General features: G+C 38.8%; 1 protein-coding gene across 1 annotated transcript; it reads left to right on the top strand.

The window, feature by feature from the left end:
* The first annotated feature begins 9 nt into the window (after nucleotides 1-9).
* ETFDH (electron transfer flavoprotein dehydrogenase) lies at nucleotides 10-18,973 on the top strand. The gene is made up of 13 exons (XM_012573432.5): nucleotides 10-168; nucleotides 2,062-2,208; nucleotides 2,599-2,828; nucleotides 3,683-3,764; nucleotides 4,072-4,190; nucleotides 4,523-4,600; nucleotides 7,005-7,151; nucleotides 8,334-8,474; nucleotides 10,412-10,555; nucleotides 15,339-15,507; nucleotides 17,202-17,384; nucleotides 17,736-17,957; nucleotides 18,257-18,973. Exons 1-13 carry the CDS (start codon nucleotides 135-137, stop codon nucleotides 18,418-18,420), a joined length of 1,860 nt encoding a protein of 619 aa, XP_012428886.2. The 5' UTR covers nucleotides 10-134; the 3' UTR covers nucleotides 18,421-18,973.
* The last annotated feature ends 210 nt before the right edge of the window (nucleotides 18,974-19,183 follow it).

Raw genomic sequence — 19,183 nt, 5'->3', positions numbered from 1 at the left:
GGCGGCTCTGGGAGCTGTAGTCCTGCCGCCGGGACGGGGCGGAGCCGTGGCCGGCGCGCAGGCGCCGCAGGGCCGAAGCCGGCGGGGTGTGCGCGGGGCGGACGCAGGAGCGAGAGGTGCCCGGGGCCGCTGCGATGCTGCTCCGCCGCTGCCCGTCCTCCGGCCGAGGTAACGCGCCGGGGCCGGCTGGAGGGCCTGGGCCTGGGGCCTCGTCCCGCGCTGGGCAGGGCCGGGCTGGGACGGCCGCTCGTGCGGCGGGTGGGGCCGGCGGCTGGCGCGGCGCCGAGGCGGAGCAAAGGTCGCGGCTGGGTCGCGCCGGTGTCCGGGCGGGCGCGGGGCCGGAGCGGGACCGGCTGGGGGCCCGTGGCTCCCCCTGCCCGGGGCCTCTGTGCGCCCGGAGGCGGCAGGACAGCGCTGGCGTGAGCGCTGCCCGCGGCCCGGCTCTGTGCTACCGACACGGGCTGTTCACCTGCGGCGGCGTGCCGAAAGAGATGGCCGGGATTTTTGAGCGACGCGAGGAGTCACCTGCTTTAGAGGGTGAACTAAAGCAGTGGCACGAGTGTCCTTACTTGGGAAGTAGTTGTGGCGACAGCATCCCGACAGCTGTTACTGAAGAGCTGCCGCAAAGTTTCTCCTTGGCCATGGAGGCGTTTCCCATCGCTTTCCGAGTCCCTGCGCTCTCAGTAGCATCGTGGCCCAGGCACTGTGTGCTCGCTGGGGAAGAATCTGCCCGTCCAGCGTTTGCACCCACCTCTGTTATTATCAGAGGTGTTGGGAGCAGAGTTTCACTTCTTTTGCATATGTGCAAATTGACTGATTTTTTTTTTTATATATATATATATATATATATATATATTCTGTGTGATTCTTAGTACCATCAGTTATGGTCAAATAAAAAAAAAATTCCTGAAAGTTAAGTTAAAGTTTTGTAATATATATATGAGTGTAGCTGTTATCAACCTTATAGAATACTTGTTCTCAGATCCTGCTTGGTTGCAGGTAAAGGATAACTAAGACTCATGAGGTGATATGATAATAGTTTTTATGTTATATTGGTTAAGGTACAAAATTCTTGTTAAGGAGCCAACATGGATAATACTTGCTACCTTGCATTTAGAGACCTCTGTCCTGTCACCAGGACACAAGATGCCTGTGCTGACCTTGCCAATTGCCATTCTCAACTAAATATTTCAGTCATAGCACACTGGTGATTTTACTTACGTAGTTTTGCAGAAATACGCCACTTTAAATGTGGTACTAGTCTTCTTTATCCCTGAAAATAGAGAATTTTTTAAGGAAGGAAAACTATTAGTCAATGTACATTAATTCACAGACCTTTTAACTATAACTAGTTTTCATGCTAGGATTTTTTATTACCAATCACATGCATTATTATTTGCTTCTAGAAGAGGGAAATGATGACATGTAATAGCCCTCTGAAAAGAGTCCTGGTTTGATAATTTGAGACTTTATTTTTCATCCATTTCCTTACACAGAAATTCTAATTTGTTCTCACAACAATTATTGTATTTGCAGCAAAGGTAATGGTTACCTGTATCTACTGTTCCTAACTTTGGCTAAGCATACTTGGGTTCAAGTCTGTGCTCTTACTGCAGACTATGGCGTGTACTTTAGATGCATCATGTGTTGAGGTGTCAGAGCTAAACTTGCATGTCCTGTTTCTACTGTTGCTTGGTCATTTTTAATGCAGCCTGAAATAAGCCTTTTAAAGTTCAAAATTAAATCAGAACTTAAAATATGTTTGGCACCTGTGTATAGATGCATATTATCCTATGTCAGCTGTGCATGGCTGGCCTGTGTACTGAGTAAAGAATGCTTAAAGAGGAAGCTTTTTTTTTTTTCCCTGATAAAAAAAATTACACAGCATCCTCCTTACCTGAGAATTTTAAAATCTGTGTTTATGGTTCCTCATCTTTACATCACCTGGTAGCCCTTTGGGAGGGGTGGAAGCTGTCATGTTTGTTGCACTACTTGTGTCTCTGAAATTTTGAAAAATTTGGAAAACTACTGATTTGACAAAGTTGTTTCTGGTTTTTGCAGCACGTCAGTGCTTTCATGCTCTAAAGTTGATAAAGAAAGATTGCCTTCTATCGCTGCGTGTCTCACGATGTGCCTCTACTGCCTCTGTGCCTCGCATAACTACACATTACACAATTCATCCTCGGGACAAAGACAAACGATGGGAAGGTAAAACATTGCATTCTTTAAATGCTTTATTATTATTAATCATTGCTGAGTCTTAAATACAGTAAAATGTGTTGCTGGTTTTTTCACTTCATGGAAATTCTCTATGCTTAAATACAGTACTAATATTTCAAATGACAATTTTGCTTGCAATCTCACAATGAGTGTCTTTAGTGCTATAAAATATTATCAGAAGAAACTTTATGCTTGTTTTCATAAAGAAAATATACAAGCAGCTTTTGGTTTGGTGATTATCATAAGATTTAGTACTATTCAGTATGTATCTGCTGGTTTTTTTCAGTTGTTCTTACCATGCGGGTTTAAGTTCAGTGAGAGAGAGGCTGGAAGAAATTGGAGATTGGCTTATGTTATTATCAATTTTTTCTATTGAAGGGGTAAACATGGAAAGATTTGCAGAAGAAGCTGATGTTGTCGTTGTTGGAGCAGGCCCTGCAGGCCTTTCTGCAGCCATTCGACTCAAACAGCTGGCTGCTGAGCACAGCAAAGAACTGCGTGTTTGTCTGGTGGAAAAGGCCTCTCAGATTGGTGCACATACATTGTCCGGTGCTTGTATCGAGCCAAGGTCCTTAGAAGAACTCTTTCCAGACTGGAAAGAGCGAGGGGTATGTATGAGCATGTCAACACCAAAGTTCATTACTAGATTGTAATGAACTTCATATCTGACTGATTCTGGTATGAGTTAGTACCTGGTAGCATTAGTAATTAATACTGTTTTAAAATACATCGATGGAACAAAACAAAAGTGGGTACCTTCTTTTTAGTATGTTTCCTGTAGTTCAACAATGCTAAATGTTTTCTGTCTACACAGACATGCTGTGGCCTTTGCTCTTTTCTCTAGCAGTCCTACTGCATATACACAATCTGAATGGTGCAGCCTGGGGTGCCCTGCACTTGCTGCCTTTGTGCAAAATCCAGCTCTTGTGTACAAGCAGGATGTTTGGTCCTTACCAGTGACAGATATGCTGGATCTGTACAATAGCTCTTCCTGGAAATGGCACAGAGTAGACTGGCTTCTGTGCAGATACTGTGGTGTAACAAAGGCCTAAGATGATTGTAGGAGGAAGGTCCCAGAACAGCCATCTGACTTGCAGACCGCTGCCTGCTATCACCTGAGAGATGCAAGAACTCAGCCAACAGCTCTTTGGTTTGCCTTATGGTGATAAATCTGCAAGTTGAACTGCCATCTTTAAAAAGGTCTAGAATATTGATGTAGCACAGGCCTGTGTACAATAGATGTTATTTGCAAAGCCGTATTTTTTTTTACCTCAGAAGTTGTGTTGATTCTTTCCTGATTACTGCATTATAAAGTACTTTATTTTCTCTCTTGTGATACCTTCCCAAAGAAGTGCTATACTAAACCTGTACTCTACTGCCAGTTTGATTGTTTGATTTTGTTGTTTGTGTTGTACTGGCGAAGAAAACATAACTCTCTACTTCTTTATTTTATTCGTTGTAGGCTCCACTTAATACTCCTGTGACTGAAGACAAGTTTGGAATTTTAACAGAGACATCTAGAATTCCAGTGCCAATTCTTCCAGGTAAAGTTTACTGAGGGAGAAGAGAGTCAACTTCCTCTGTGTCTTTTTGGAGACTTCATGAATCCATGAAGCCCATGAATCCATTAACTTCTCCATGAATCAAAAGAAGTTTAATTCCGTGTAGCGCAGCAAGTGTGTGTAGAATATAATAGGTTACAGTGATACACTCTGTGTAGCTGATGGCTCTGATAACACATGAGATTAATTTGAAGGTAGTAGCTGTAGATGTGACATCTACTGTTTGCAGCTTTGGTTATTTTGCTTAGTGTCCGATGTGTTATATCTGTGTGTGTCTTCTTTTGCCTAGGACTTCCGATGGTTAATCATGGAAATTACATAGTACGTCTGGGCCACCTTGTGAGTTGGCTAGGTGAACAAGCAGAAGCTTTGGGTGTTGAGATATATCCAGGCTATGCAGCAGCTGAGGTACTAATGACATCAGTGTGTGTTTATGAAAAGTGGCTTGGGTACCCCCTTCAGTGCAGTCATGATCATTTGTACATGTGCAACATTCCTTTTAAGTGATAGGTATTGTGAAAACTGTGTTTCTCTGTCTAAATTCCCTGGCTCAGATCCAGCAAAGTGCAAGTGGATCATATTTAATCTTCATATTTAATATTTAATCTAATCTAAATACATAATGTTTGACCATTTAAGTCATAGTGCTTAGAAGTTCTGCTTTAGAACTTTTAATAAATGGATTCAAAATACAGTTTCATTACAATGTTTTGTGTTTCTTTGTTTAAATATTTCCAAAGGTACTTTTTCATGAAGATGGTAGCGTGAAAGGAATAGCAACCAATGATGTAGGCATTCAGAAGGATGGAGCACCTAAAGTAAGTATTTATCTTCCCCATAACTAAGGATCTAATTATGGAAATTGTGATACATCTGCTTCTACTGCCATCAGTAGTCTTGCCGAAGCATAAGTTGTAAAATTCAGTACCTGTCCTCCCTCTCTATTTGATTGGATTGATTGCCTGTGAAAGCTCTCATCTCAGAACATTGTAAAATTCTTCTGAGATTAGTAGAAAAAACCTTTTCAGCAAAGTTGTCTTGAAGGAGATTATGTAAGGGTGTTTTGGCTTATGTGAAATCTGGAAACAAGGGAAAAAAACTCCAAGAAGTCCTGGAAAAAAGGTCCAAAGGTGAAATAGGAGGCTTTAGTCTATCTGGTAACTAGCAACATGTAAGAGAGTGTGCTTCTGGCTGGTTTGGTTTCCTTGATATTTACAGCCGCAGTTGCACTTGCTGACAGTCTGTCTATCATGTTGGGGCAAGATACACACTGAGACTTTATACCTTTATGCTGGTTGGTCATGTTTCTGCATCTAGAAGGTGACTACCTGCCCTAAGTGTCAAACTTGGATTTTTGTTCTTTCAGTAGAATCCAGGACCTGCCCTAAGTGTGCTGTTTCCCTGTAAAATATGTTGGGAGAATGTGGCATCTCAGAGTTACTTGGAGCAGCTTTCACACAGAATTATTTTACTACATAAATTAGGAGTACAAGTCTTTTCTTAACATTTACTTTCGTTTTTAATAAAGTTGTGTTCTAGTTTCCTAGAGTTTCAAAGAGGTATTCACTTTCACATAAAGCATGGGCTATTTTTCCCTATTTAAGGCAGGAAGTGAGAAGAAAAACTCTTGTTTTGCGAGAATATAGCCAGTGGAGGAGTAATGTAATTTTCCAGTGTAATATTGTGTATCTGTTGTTGCTTTGTCCAGAAGGTGGCACAAGTAACATGTGCAGTTTCATTGGGAGTTTGGGTTTGTTTTAAGATGGGAAGGAACAATTTTAGGTGTATTTCTTAAAATCCTCAAAACTTAGATTCTTTTTCTTCCCCCCATTTGTTCTGGGGGAACATGTAACTTCTTTCATGTGCATAATGAGTGTGCCTCTACTGCAGCTTTTTTTACTGCACTGTCACTCAAGTCAAGTTTTTTAGCTGTCAGTTTTGTCAGCTGGTACTACCTCCAGTGCATAAAGGCTCAGGTAAATAGGTATAGTTTGTATAACCTCCAAGGCAAGAGTATCTTCAATATGTTTATACAGAGCCTAATCAGATAGACTGTGGTTAATGAATAGATTTTCACCTTGCAGTCAGCACCAACCAAGTAAAAATAACAGTGGAAAAAAACCATTGTAGCAAGTTGCACACTGATTCTTGTGTAGATGCTGGAGAAGGTTGTTAAATATATAATACAGCTCTGTCATGTTACTGAAATGCTTCAAATAATTGAATTTCTAATATTTACAATGTGGAGTTGTAGTTAATTTGTTTTATATAAAGCTACTTCAAAGTGGACAGTATATATTCAAGAGGTAACCCTTGTTTAGTATTTTGTAAAATTAATTCATGCTCATATTGACAATCAGAAATTCAAAGAGTACAAAAAAATTCACAGAATCCCGTGACTCCTGTTTAAATGTAATTCTCAGCTAGAGGGAATATTTTCATTTGTAAGTTACAAGCAGATTGCGCCCAAGAAACAATTGAAAACTAAAGCAGTAAGCTTATTTTGAACCTACGCTGGCTTACCTTGAGATGGTTTAATTGAGTACTGCTGGAGAAATTAATCCAAAACTGTTTTCCTTGTCTTTTTCAACATCAAACTTTCTGACTGAAGTCAAGCTTTTTTTCATTATAAAAAATTTGTAAACGTAATCTGTATTCTTGTTCAGTGTGCTCACAGATGCAGGTGATGTACTCATACAGCAGTATGCCAGTTCCTCTTACTTGATTCTCAATCTCTGTTGGAATTTTTAATGAGAATTTTTTATAGTTGTATTTTATTTAGTTTAATTTTATCGTATGTTTTAACGTGCCAGATTGGAGTATACTTCATTATTCTGAAGTAGTGGGTCCTTTCGGGAGCAGGGATTATTCAGGTTTTTCAGATATGGTAGTTCTGTCTAGTCTAAATCATGTGTGTAGTTCTGTCTACTCTGTGGGGCACACACACATAATGTTTTATTGTAATGAGCAAAAATTAAGTGTGATGTTACAGGTAAAATTTGCTGTGGGGCTGCTCTGCTGGAATCCCCTTCCAAGACTTGCCAGGGGTGCATCATGGTTAGGTGGAAAAGACAACTAAACTAGAGCCATAATTTGCAATGGTCTGTAGCTTCTGAACTGTGTTACCAAGTAGTGTAAAATCACTTTATTACTCTCCATTTTCTTGCTGTAAGTTTGGTGTGGCACAGACCTAACTGATGATGAAATGCTGTATTTTTGCAGGCTACATTTGAAAGAGGCTTGGAACTCCATGCTAAAGTCACAGTCTTTGCTGAAGGTTGTCATGGACATCTAGCCAAACAGCTGTACAAAAAATACAATTTAAGGGAAAATTGTCAACCCCAGAGCTATGGCATTGGATTGAAAGAGGTACCACTTGCATAATTTTAACAATTCTGTTTACAAGTTCTGACTATAACATATTCTTTATTACTTTAATATGTGCTTAGAGCTACAAAATATTTCTTAAATTATTAGTTTACACTCTGTATAGGATATCCACTCTGTAAATATGACATAATCTTCTAATACTGAAATTGTCATTAAAGAAGTGTTTTACTGTAGAGCTCCCTTGCTTCCAGATGAGACTGTGTGCTTTAGCAAATGGTGCAGTCCAAAAGGAGTGGATCTGAAGTAGCTGGTGCTGATGAGCTGTTATCTGTACTATGCACGCCTCAGGTTTATTTTTGCTTTGGACTAGCTGTGATCTAGTCCCATGGACTGAGTGCCCTTTCATGTCTGGAATGCTTTAGATGGACTTTTAGGACTCTGTCTTTTAGTTTTACATTGAAGGAATCCAGTTCATCGCTGGTGTATGATATGAGTCAAAACACAGTAAGTGCGAGGAATCAGAAGTCCTGCTCAAAAATGTCCTCTTTAATCTAAATTGGAACAGTATTGTAGATGTGCCCTCCATGTTTGAGCTGATCTATGGTGCTCAACTGCCCTCCTGTCATTAGACTGTGCCTGGCATGTACCTCCATGGTGCAAAGATCTTTTGTGAAATGAGCAGAAAATGGACTCAGTCCTGAAAACGTGAAAATGCTTCTCTGAGTTTACCGTGGGTCAGTGGAGCACTGAAAACGTGTAGGAGACAGCAGAGATGGGACAATTTGTTTGACAGAAAATATTTAGATCAATGTGGGCATATTGCTTTGTCCTGACCTTGAAAAACTCACAAGATAATTCATAGAATCATATGAAAAAATAATACTTTCAAAGAGAAAGGTCAACACAAGCATTGCATTCTGTGGCAGAAGTATCTGTCAAAATCACTAATATTAGGAATCTTGTGGTTGAATGAAAATTTTGGGTGTAGTACTGGAGTCTCAGTCACATTTTCTGATACACAGCATTTAAAGAGAGGTATTGGGAAAACAATGGTAATCCAACTAACTATACTGAACAGTTGGTATTTTGCTGTATGAATTTTTGCATTGCCCATAGGAGTAAATTCAGTATCTATCAGTACAATATGTAATTGTGTGTTTGTCTTTTAATATGTTATTGAAAGGCCATTACTGAAGTAATTTTTTGCCATCCTTATTTCAGTTATGGACTATTGATAAAAGTAAATGGAAACCAGGAAGAGTGGAACATACTGTTGGCTGGCCATTAGACAGACATACATATGGAGGATCCTTTCTTTATCACTTGAATGAGCGTGAGCCTTTAGTTGCTCTTGGATTTGTGGTAAGTGAAGTTTTTTCATTCTTACATGTTGTTTGATCTGCATTTTATGCAGTTTCTTTTCTCTGTTTTAACGAGAAAATGTAAATACAAGAATAGGAACAGAGCAAATTTAATCCTTTCTCAATCTTAAGTGTGCTTATGCCCATACTAGGGAAGGCTAACCTGTTATATTAATCTGTCTTTAATCCAGTGTCTTTTATTGAGACCAACTAGAAAACTTATTCATAATTTCTTTGCAAACCAAGCAAATTTTGGTAATGGCAAAACCAAATGACTAATCAAAAGTGTGCTCAAAAAGTTCTTGTAAGTTAGGAAATCTAAATCACATGCCCTTTGTAAAGTTCCATTTCCTAATTAGTATGTCAACCTTGTGTGTAACTCCACTTTTTGAGAGAAGTGTCTAAAGTGGAAGCACTGCAATGCTACTAGCATCCCTTTAATTTCTGAGTTCTTCACCTTCTTTCTGGTATTCTCCACCACTGTTGGCTTTGCCCTCTTTAGCAGCTGCCTTTCTGAATTGGACAGGCAGCTTCTTCCTGCTTATTGCCACTTTATCAGAAGCAGTGAGAGCTCGAGAAATAGTCTGGTGTCATTCTAGCAGCCAGGTGATGTGAGGAGCAAGGATTGGAAATATTCTCTATCACCTACAGTTCAAAATGAAAAATTCACTATTTACCCTGTGCACGTGCTTCAACACAGATGGTGTAAGAGTCAAGCATACAAATTGGACTTTCAGCAGCATGGGACTGAGCTGACACTTCTGTCTTCTAGATTTCAGAACGATTACAAAGTGTGTGGAAAAATTCTATTTTTGTCTAACTGTTTTGTAAGAAGCATTGAAAAAAAATTCATTAGCTTTCTCAGACACACATACTTGTCCTGTACAGTTTTCCAATATTGGAATTAATAAGTACATACAGTAGGTTCTCAAATTCTGTTTGATTTGAGATGGGCTGAGAGCTCTGATTCTCACAGAGGATGGTAGGTAACCAGTAACATTCATATTCTCTCCAGAGCAGACAAAATCAACTTCTGTGTGAACACACAATCACTTTTTTGTCTTTGGACTTGCTTTATATCTGTTTTAGTCTGAGATGATTCTTGTAGTAGGGTTATTTTACCCTTATTTTGGAACTTGTTCATTAATTTTGTCTTGTCAGCAGAGCAGATGCAAGCACTGCTCTAAAAGCAGTGATCTGCCACAGATACCAAAGTCTTGACTGCTGCTGACTCATTATGTATTTTGTTACTTATCTCCAATAAAGCTCCCAGGAACCAGAAATAATCCCTTTCTCAAAAGAGAAAAATTTGGCAAGAGAATTCTTTTTAAGAGTATCTTGAGTATATATTTGGTCAAAATCTCAAATGTATAGGAATCCTGGGCATCCAGCCCATTGGCAATCTATTTTACCCCATTTTCTGGTTTCATCACTGCTCCCCTGTGCTCCCAATGGCTCACCTAATTGGATATTATAATTGACTACTAAACAATTTGAAGAACTGTTTAAAGTATGAGAGCACAAGGACATAACAATCAAAAAATATTTGTTTACCTCTTTTTTCAGCTTTTTTGGGCAGAGGTATGAAATACAAATTTAAACAGGTTTTTCTGCTTATCCCACCCATTAAATCATGCTTAATTTAATCATTTTTATACCAAAGACAGCTGAAAGGAGGTTACAATGAAATTAAATGTTTTCCATATTTCAGATGGGGACAAGAGCAGACTTGTAGCAGCAAATTTTTGGATTTGCTTCTGCTGTACCATTAATAGAATATATTTTTGGCAGTAGTTTAAGTAGAAAGATCCTGAGGTTGCTTTAGTATAAAATAGATTTAAAGACTTGATGTGGTAATATGCAATTGCTTTAATTTCAAATTTTTTTTGAAATTTCATACCTTATTTTTATTAATGTGCACTTTTTTCTTTTTTTAAGGTTGGTTTAGATTATCAAAATCCCTATTTGAATCCATTTAGGGAATTTCAGAGGTGGAAGCACCATCCTAGTGTACAGCCTACTTTGGAGGGTGGAACACGAATTGCCTACGGTGCCAGAGCATTAAATGAAGGTGGTATCCAGGTAATTTTTTTCACAAAGGTTTTATATTTGAGTTCTCTATGGCCATGTATTTAATGCTGTAGACTTGGGTTGCATGCTATACCAAATGTTTTACTGGACAGAAAAAGCTTCTTGTCTTGCTGGGTACTGGCTGCTGAAGTTTGCTAGTCTTAGGCTGTGTCATACTGAAAATCTTCTGACATACTCATTTTACTTTCTAAATGAAATACAGAATCAAAGAAACATTTAGATTGGAAAAGACCATTTACATAATTTAATCCAATAACTAGTCCACCACTGCCAAGTCCACCACTAAATCATGTCCCTAAGTGCCACATCTATATGTCTTATCTAGGCAGGGCAGCTCAACCACTTCGCTGGGCAGCTTGTGCAAGTGCTTGACAGCCCTTCCCATGAAGATATTTTTCCTAATATCCAATCTAAACCTCTGACACAACTTGAACCCCTTTCATCTCTTCCTGTCACTTGTTACTTGGGAGAAGAAACAACCCTCACCTCAGTGCACCCTCTGTTCAGGTGGTTGTAGAGAGCAATAAGGTCCCCCCTGAGCCTTCTTTTCCTCTAGGTTAAACACCCCCACCTCCCTCAGCTGCTCCTCATAAGACCAGAGTTCCAGGCCCTTTGTAAACTCCATTGCCCTTCTCTAGACACACTTCAGCATTTCAATGTCTTGTGAGGGGCCCAAAACTGGACAAAGGATTCAAGATAGAGCATCACCAGTGCTGACTACAGGGGAATAATCACTGCCCTGGTCCTGCTGGCCACACTATTTGTGATCCAAGCTAGGATGCTCTGGCCTTCTTGGCTGCTTGGGCTCATGTTAAGCTGGCAGGACTCCCTGTGTCCTTTTTGTTGGGCAGTTTTCCAGTCACCCTGCCCCAAGCCTAAGGCACTGCATGAAGCTGTTGTAACCCAAGGACAGGACACAGCACTTTGCCTTACTGGATGTCAGTATAATCAGCCTTGGTTCATAGATCCATGCTGTCCAGATCCCTCTGGAGCAGATCAACATTCCCACCCATCTTTGTGCTGCCTGCAGACTGACTGAGGGTGAACTCAATCTCCTTGTCCAGGTCATTGATGAAAGATATTAACCAGGTCTGGCCCCAGTCCTGAGCCCTGGGGAACCCCACTAGTGACTGGCTGCCAAGTGGATGTAACTCCATTCAGCAACGCTCTCTGAGCCCAGACATCCAGAGAGTTTTTTACCCAGCAGAGTGTTTGTCCAAGCCATGAGCAGCCAGTGAAGTGCAATTTGTATTGCAGTCAAGTATGTTCAGTAGCAAAGATGCCACAGACAATCTTTTGTTTGCCTGATATCTTGTCGAAGACAGAGTAATACCACTGATCTGTTCCTGTGAGGTCTTCCAAATTACTTATTTATCCCAGCAAAAAGAACTCCGTCTCAGTGCTTGAGCCTTAAATCACTGATGGTGCTGAAATTGCTGATTTACCTGAATTTGGCAGGTAAGTCTTTACCTATCAAGTATATGAATACCTTGAGTTTCTTTCATGCACAGCTTTGAATTTCTGCTTTCTTGGGAGGTGGAATACTTTGTTCATTTTGTTAACTTAAGTAGTGCAAAAGGTAAAAGTTTGAATATGTATTCATCAAGACTTTCTGATGAATACATTTCCCTTTAAATACTGACCTTTCTGACTAGGGTTAGTTGAAAAGGCTGGAAAAGCTTGCAAAAAGTGGTCTGGAGTTTACATTTAACAGTTTTAAAGTACATTCAACCTGTTAGCTTCTCGTCTTCCAGATCCGTCTTCCAGATGCTCCTTTCAGTTTGGACCTTAAAGCTAGCCTGAGTGTTCGTGATCTGCAGCCTGTATGTGGGGCCATTGCTCTCTGCCCTCTGACTACTTTGCCTTTCCTTTTTGAACCTCTTGTTAGTATAAACATGGCTTCACACAGTTTTGCAATACAAGCGGAGTTTCATCATAGCTTCACTCTTGTCACAGTCATGTGGAGTTAGGCTTTGACCCGTGTGCATTCCTGGCAGTGAGTCATGTGGGCTCAGGAAGCAACTTCTTGATTACACCCATGCTGCACATTTAATCAATCTGAGCGTTGATTTTGTCCACTCTGCAGTGGAAGTATGTCATATCACATTGTAACACAGCTGTATTACTGGCTTATTTCAAAAACCATTGCCACTCCATTATTAGCACAGATACCATGAAAAATACCAAGATGTTTTAATCTAGATTTTTATGCACGAGTGGCTTCTTTTTCCACCCTGTGCACTGGTTGCTCTATCACACATAGTGATTGAATTTCTGGCTTTGGTGAAGTAGCCAGAGTGTGACTTTAGTTGCACCCTCTTTATACTCAAAGCCTGAGTAGCTTTGCTGAAATAATAGCTGAAAAAAATATGGTATTTTTTAAGTCACTTACAGACATTGTGCTAAGTTACACAGTAGAACTACAGATCTTGCACATCTCTGCCTCATCTTTGGACATCTTTGCTGGATTTAAATCAATATGTCCCTTACTTTCCATTGTTCCTAATGTAAAAGGATATTTTGCTTTGTTGGTTTTTTTAATTTCCTGTAGATAGATTTGTTTAGGTGATCATGAAGTCACGCTTCTAAAAGACTTTTTTTAATACATGGCTTCAGTAAAAAAAAGCTTTATTGATGATTCACTTAGGAAGAGTTTTAAGATTAGCTCTTCTTTTGCATGTGTTGCTTTGATTAATAACTCTAGCAGTCTGACTCATTTGTATCACTGTAGTCCAGGAATATTTTCTTATGTAAGTCATTCCTTAACTCCAGTTTTTGATTTTGGTAACAGAATTGCATCAAATAAGTGTATAGACTTCAGCTTTTTTGTTATAGATAACCTAATGACCATGATCTTCAATCTTTAGCACAGAGTGAAGGGGAAGAGAGAGTGCATGTGTTTTTTAATGTATGTGGAAGGAAGGATCAGAGTTTAGTAACCTAATTTCTGTAGCTACTATTTATTATATTTATTAAAATTGCAAAACAAAGCACCTAAATTCCCATGCACCCTCTATTTTGCCTCTATTTTATCAAAAACTTTTGAAATGTTTAGTTTTGTGGAGAAAAAGGGGTTACAGTTATTGAGTAGTGTATACTATGAATATCGGGGAAAAACCTTTATACTGACAATCCATTTAAGTGTGAAATATTAGACTGACTTAACAGATTTTAAGCCCTGATCTGGAGCTAAAGGGGAGGAAGAACATGAGGTTTCCTGTCTGCCAGCAGGAGACACTCTGCAGGGAGCAGGTGCCTCCCCTTCTCTAAAGCAGTCTTGTTTTGTGTCTGTATCTCAGGAGCATGATGTGTTTCTTCCACTGACTGTGAAAGCAGGTACCAAGTGCCATAGTATTAATAATGAGAATTACTACCAAAGCTGCTATGTGTTACGTTTTGTGTTACATGACTCATCTTTAATCTCATTTATTCATTAGTAGTATGATGGGTCACTATGTGCCTATTATGTGCGTTTGCAGAAGAAAAGTACTTGATCACCGTCTTTGTTTATAATTCAGTCAGTCAAGAAGTTTTCCTATGCTTATGTCAGTGCTGCACCATTGAATCCTAACAGATAACACAGAATGGCTGTTTTCTGAGAAAAGAGAGAACATCCCACATACTTAATCCCTTTGAAATACTGTTATGTAGCTGAAATTAAAACTTATTTTCACAGAAAAGTATGTTGTAGTTGTGTTTTCAGCCTGAATAACCTTTCCTATGAACCAAATCATTATGTTCTGATTAAACAAATTGCTAAAACATAGAGGAAATGCTGTGTAATTTAACTTTCTTTTAGTGATTGCTATACAAGAGTAAGCAGTCCTGCATGACTAGTAAAGGGGTAACAATTGAACAAGCAGAAGAAACAAAACTTTTGGTTTGGGTTACCTTAAATTCCAAGAGATAAATTTTTTCTTGTATTTTTCATGAAACTACTTGCTTAGTATTTAGGTTACTGCAAAATTAATTCTTTCAGACAGTTTTAATAAAAGCAGGATGCTAGGTTAAGACAAAACTTACCTTCAGCAGTTTGTGATTTAGGCTTTGATCAGAGCTTTCTGCTTAAAGTTCTGCAATCAGTCTGCATTTTGAAGCTGTTAAAATTTTAATCAACTTGGTAGCTGATGTATTCCTTAGTTAATATAGGTGTATGACATAGTATATTAATACTATTGACCTGATACTTGCAAATAATCTTGGCTGTGTTAAATTTGTGAGTTAACCATACTCTATGACATTATGCTTACAGAATGGGAGCAAGATGGTGATTTTGCACCAAAATGTATTTGTTCACTGTGAGCAACTTCTAAAATAAGGAGGAGGGGGACAGGCATGATAGCATTGTGCAGTTTCACAGAAAAAGATTTGTGGAAAAAAGCACTGTGAGGTGTGATAAGTACAACTTACTGTGTGGAAATCAGGGAAACAAATGGGAGTTTGGGTTTTTTATTTTAAATAATTCACTTGAGCTTGAAGGAGGAAAACAATATTGGTGGGTGACACTACTGGAGTTTTGCTGCAGATAAGGCAGCTGTAGAGAGGATATAAGGAAAATACCACTTTCATACTCAGCACAAGTACAGTGTCTGTGTTCCTATGTGCATACTATGCTCAAATTCCATGAGTAAGTGGAGTAACTGGTGTACATGCCAAGTCTGGAAGGGACACTTAAGCCTTATGCCAGTTTAATTCCTAGAATGTTATTTTCACTTCAACAAACAGGAAAAAAAAACAAACAAGAACAAAACCTTTCTTTCTGTTTTTCCTTCAGTCAATACCCAAACTCACCTTCCCAGGTGGATTATTAATTGGTTGCAGTCCTGGACTCTTGAATGTTCCCAAGATCAAAGGAACACATACTGCAATGAAAAGTGGCATGTTGGCTTCAGAAGCCATTTTTAGTCGATTAATCAATGAAAATCTCCAATCAAAGACAATAGGTAAGATCACTGTATTTTGAGTTGTAACTACCTTCTGTTCATTTAGAACCACCACCAACAGCACTAATTAATCTGGCTGAATTAATTAGTTGGCAATGTTAATAAATCATGAAATGGGTGTGTTAAAAATGTTTATTTACTATTGATAATGTAAAATTATTTATGAAATTAATATTTGCTGTTATTCATAAATATTGATCCTACTGCTAGAAGCTCTATTGACCATCTGAAAAGTAAGCTTATGCTTTCTGTATAAGTAAACAAGAATAGTTTTGTTCCTACAAACACAATAAAAAGTAGTGCTTTATGATTCAGAAAAGTTACTGAAAGCCTGCCGAAACAAGAAAAAAAAAAAAGGAATAGATTAAGTGAAGCAAAACAGCATGAGATTTTTCGAATTTGTTCTTACTGTTGTTAGGATCCTGTTTTTGTTCAGTTCTTTTTTCTGTCTGTTAATCTTTTAGTTGTCTCAGTTAGAGACTACATGTATTTTATTTTACACATAATACATGCACATTGTAGTAATCACCTCGTCCTGACCACCTTGTATAGTGATTTGTTTACACCTCAGTTGTCCCTTTAAATCTGTTAATAAAGTCTGTAGGGAGAGAGAGAGAATTAGAATTTCAGTCACTCTAGAGACAAGACGCTACAGCTAGGTGCCACATGATGATTATTTTAGAAATCATCTCTCTGTACTGGTGGGTTCAGGCCTCATTCAGCTGAAATGCACCATACACAGAAGGTGTGCTGAACAATTAAAACTTCACCTAGACATGCTAAAATGCTTAGAATCCATCTGAAGCTATAAACACTGTTGGTGGGTAGTGTGCCACTCCTGTTTGATTATGGACAGGTTTTATATGCTGTTTTCCAGTATTGTGAAGACTGGACTACTAAAGCCTACTTTTCTCTCTTTGCAGGGATAATGGGCTTTATGGGAAATATGGATTGAAGCATGCTTTTCATATGTAGACAGGGCTTAGAACTGATTCTTTAGAACATTTATCCCTTTACAGTAGTAATGGAGAATGGTGAAAGGGAACCTCTCAAATAATTTTCATTTGAAGAAACATTAAGATAATTACTTGACTTTTAACTACACTGTGGTAGATGTGTCAAGTGTGAAATGTAGTATTTATAAAGAATACAATCAAAGAGTTTCAATCAAAAGTTTGCAGTCAAATATATCTCTTGAATGTGCTGATTACAAAGGGAGAAATTATCTAGCCATTGGCATTATCCATTGGGCCATAGCCATAGTTACTGAAATGGGACTTTGGTTGTAAAACTTCTTTGGGAAAAGCTTTTGAACTTGACATTAGAATTGCAAACCTGGCTTTGGATCACGGATAGACTGGTCAGCACTCAGATTCCGTGAGCGAGTATCTGCTTTCCCACAGAGGTGCTAATGTAGCCACCTGTCTGATTATATTGTGCTGAGGCTTGAGACAATTTAATGCTGCTTGTGGCTCATTTAATAGAGGCTACAAAGGAACAGTACATGTCTGCCAACAAAACAGGTCTCTTGATTCAAGAGGCTGAAACATGTTGTCTAGTATATTCCTAGCTTACAGTCCTGAAATTCTCATTTTGCTGATTTCATTGCTAGCAGTTGCTTTTATTCAGCATTTATTATTTCAAGAATAGTCTTGTTGTACTGTGGGTACCTAACAAGTAATGTACTGTCTTAGGACTTGATGTGCAAGAATATGAAGAGAACCTGAAAAACTCTTGGGTCTGGAAAGAGCTGTATGCAGTGAGAAACATCCGACCATCCTGCCACAGCATACTTGGTGTGTATGGAGGAATGATATATACAGGCATATTTTATTGGCTACTGAGAGGAATGGAACCGTGGACATTAAAACATCCAGGTAATTTCATTATCTCCTGAAGATTATTCTAAATGTATATGTCAGTCTTTTCTGATCATAGTTTCAGCTAGTGCACATCTGGTTCAGTCGTGAGGCCTTAAAGTGTACAAAAGAAATGGATGATAAAACACTGAAGCAGATTGTCATATCAGCTACCACACAATGTAAATTAAGGCATTAAAACACTGCTTAGTATAACTTGGTATAGATATTTGTCTCATGAAAAAGGCTACCTTTTATGAAGTACCTCATTCTTGTGACAGGGGAGGTTAAAACAGCTTAGTTAAATTTTTCTTGAGTAACTGCAAGTTATAGTAATTCTATACTGAAATTTATTAAAAATATATTTAGGACCAGATTTTGCTCAGCTCAAGCCAGCCAAAGACTGCACTCCTATTGAATACCCAAAGCCCGATGGAAAAATCAGTTTTGATCTCCTGTCCTCTGTGGCTTTAAGTGGTACAAACCATGAACATGACCAGCCCCCTCATTTAACTCTCAAAGATGACAGCATCCCTGTGAGCAGGAATCTGGCTGTATTCGACGGACCAGAGCAAAGATTCTGTCCAGCAGGTAGGTAACTAAAATGTGTGTGTCAGCTGTTTCTGCAAAATGAAAGACTAAGTAGGAAGGGGCCACCTGGCCTCCTACTTACTTCAAGCATTCTATCCCAATTTTCCTCCCAGAAGGGGGTTCAGTTGAAAGTTTTAAAACATGTTAGCAGTACTTTTGTGATGAAATAACTGTTAAACATGTTAGAAGGGAATTAAGTCATATTCGTAATATACTTCCCTTGTTACACTTGCTGGTAAGTAGAATATAGATGCAGGGGGAAGTCCAGCAAAGTGATAGCTCCCTTCTTGTCTTTGCAGGGGTCTATGAGTATGTTCCTCTGGAAACGGGAGAAGGATCAAGGCTGCAGATAAATGCTCAGAACTGTGTCCACTGCAAAACATGTGATATTAAAGACCCAAGTCAGAACATTAATTGGGTGGTACCTGAAGGTGGAGGAGGACCAGCTTATAATGGAATGTAAACTAACAGGAGATCTATTCAGTGACTTTTGATCACCAACAAATATGTTGGAGTATTTTATGCTGCAGTGTAATTAATGTACAGCACTGACTTAAATGTTAAAAGGGTTTGAGACTAATGTGCCATTCTGAATTCTACATTTGACTTTTGCATTAAATGGAAAGTTGGTGCCTTCTGGTTAAACCCTAGCCTTATTTAAATAGCACTTCTTTACAGGAGCTATATGGCAGGCAAAAGTTCTTATCAGGACTGACAAAGGAGGTTTGCATCTAGGAATTTCCTGCTAAAGTTCACTGATAACAGGAGCCATATCCAGACTTGTGGATATGGTGGAATAATTTCATACCCACCTTTCAAAAAAGTATTTTCTCTCTCTAGATGGAGTGATTTACATGTAATCATACCTGGCAATCAGGAAAATAAATCAGTCTAGAAAGCTCACCTCTTTAAAGTGTTACATTTTACATCAAATTTTCAGGTTTTTTTTTTCCTGATAATGATAATAGGGAATACCTATTGTAAAGTGGTTCTAAAAAATAATATTTGCATCTTCATTCTATGTCTATTAGCATTTTTGTTTCTTACAAGAAACCAGACCTGCTCTAATAGGAACAGTGAAAATGCCTACATTCGCTTCGTGTGAAACCAAGCTGCTTAGGAAGCACTATTAAATTGTGAAAACAACCACCAATTGCTTTACACGTTAGAAAAATACCCGAGTTGCAAAACACAGGTTAGTACAGCTTAAAAAAAGCAAAACTACA

The sequence above is a fragment of the Taeniopygia guttata genome, chromosome 4 (genome assembly GCF_048771995.1).
Source record: "Taeniopygia guttata chromosome 4, bTaeGut7.mat, whole genome shotgun sequence".
NCBI lineage: Eukaryota > Metazoa > Chordata > Aves > Passeriformes > Estrildidae > Taeniopygia > Taeniopygia guttata.
The sequence above is the reverse complement of the archived record's forward strand: the minus strand, read 5'-3'. Positions and strand labels throughout refer to the sequence as shown.

Bases quoted from the DNA above. Each gene is read 5' to 3' on its own strand.
- ETFDH (XM_012573432.5), top strand. From the start codon at position 135: ATGCTGCTCCGCCGCTGCCCGTCCTCCGGCCGAG. The intron at 2,209-2,598 runs GTAAAACATTGC...TTTCTATTGAAG, and splicing joins CAAAGACAAACGATGGGAAG to GGGTAAACATGGAAAGATTT. The intron at 8,475-10,411 runs GTAAGTGAAGTT...TCTTTTTTTAAG, and splicing joins TAGTTGCTCTTGGATTTGTG to GTTGGTTTAGATTATCAAAA.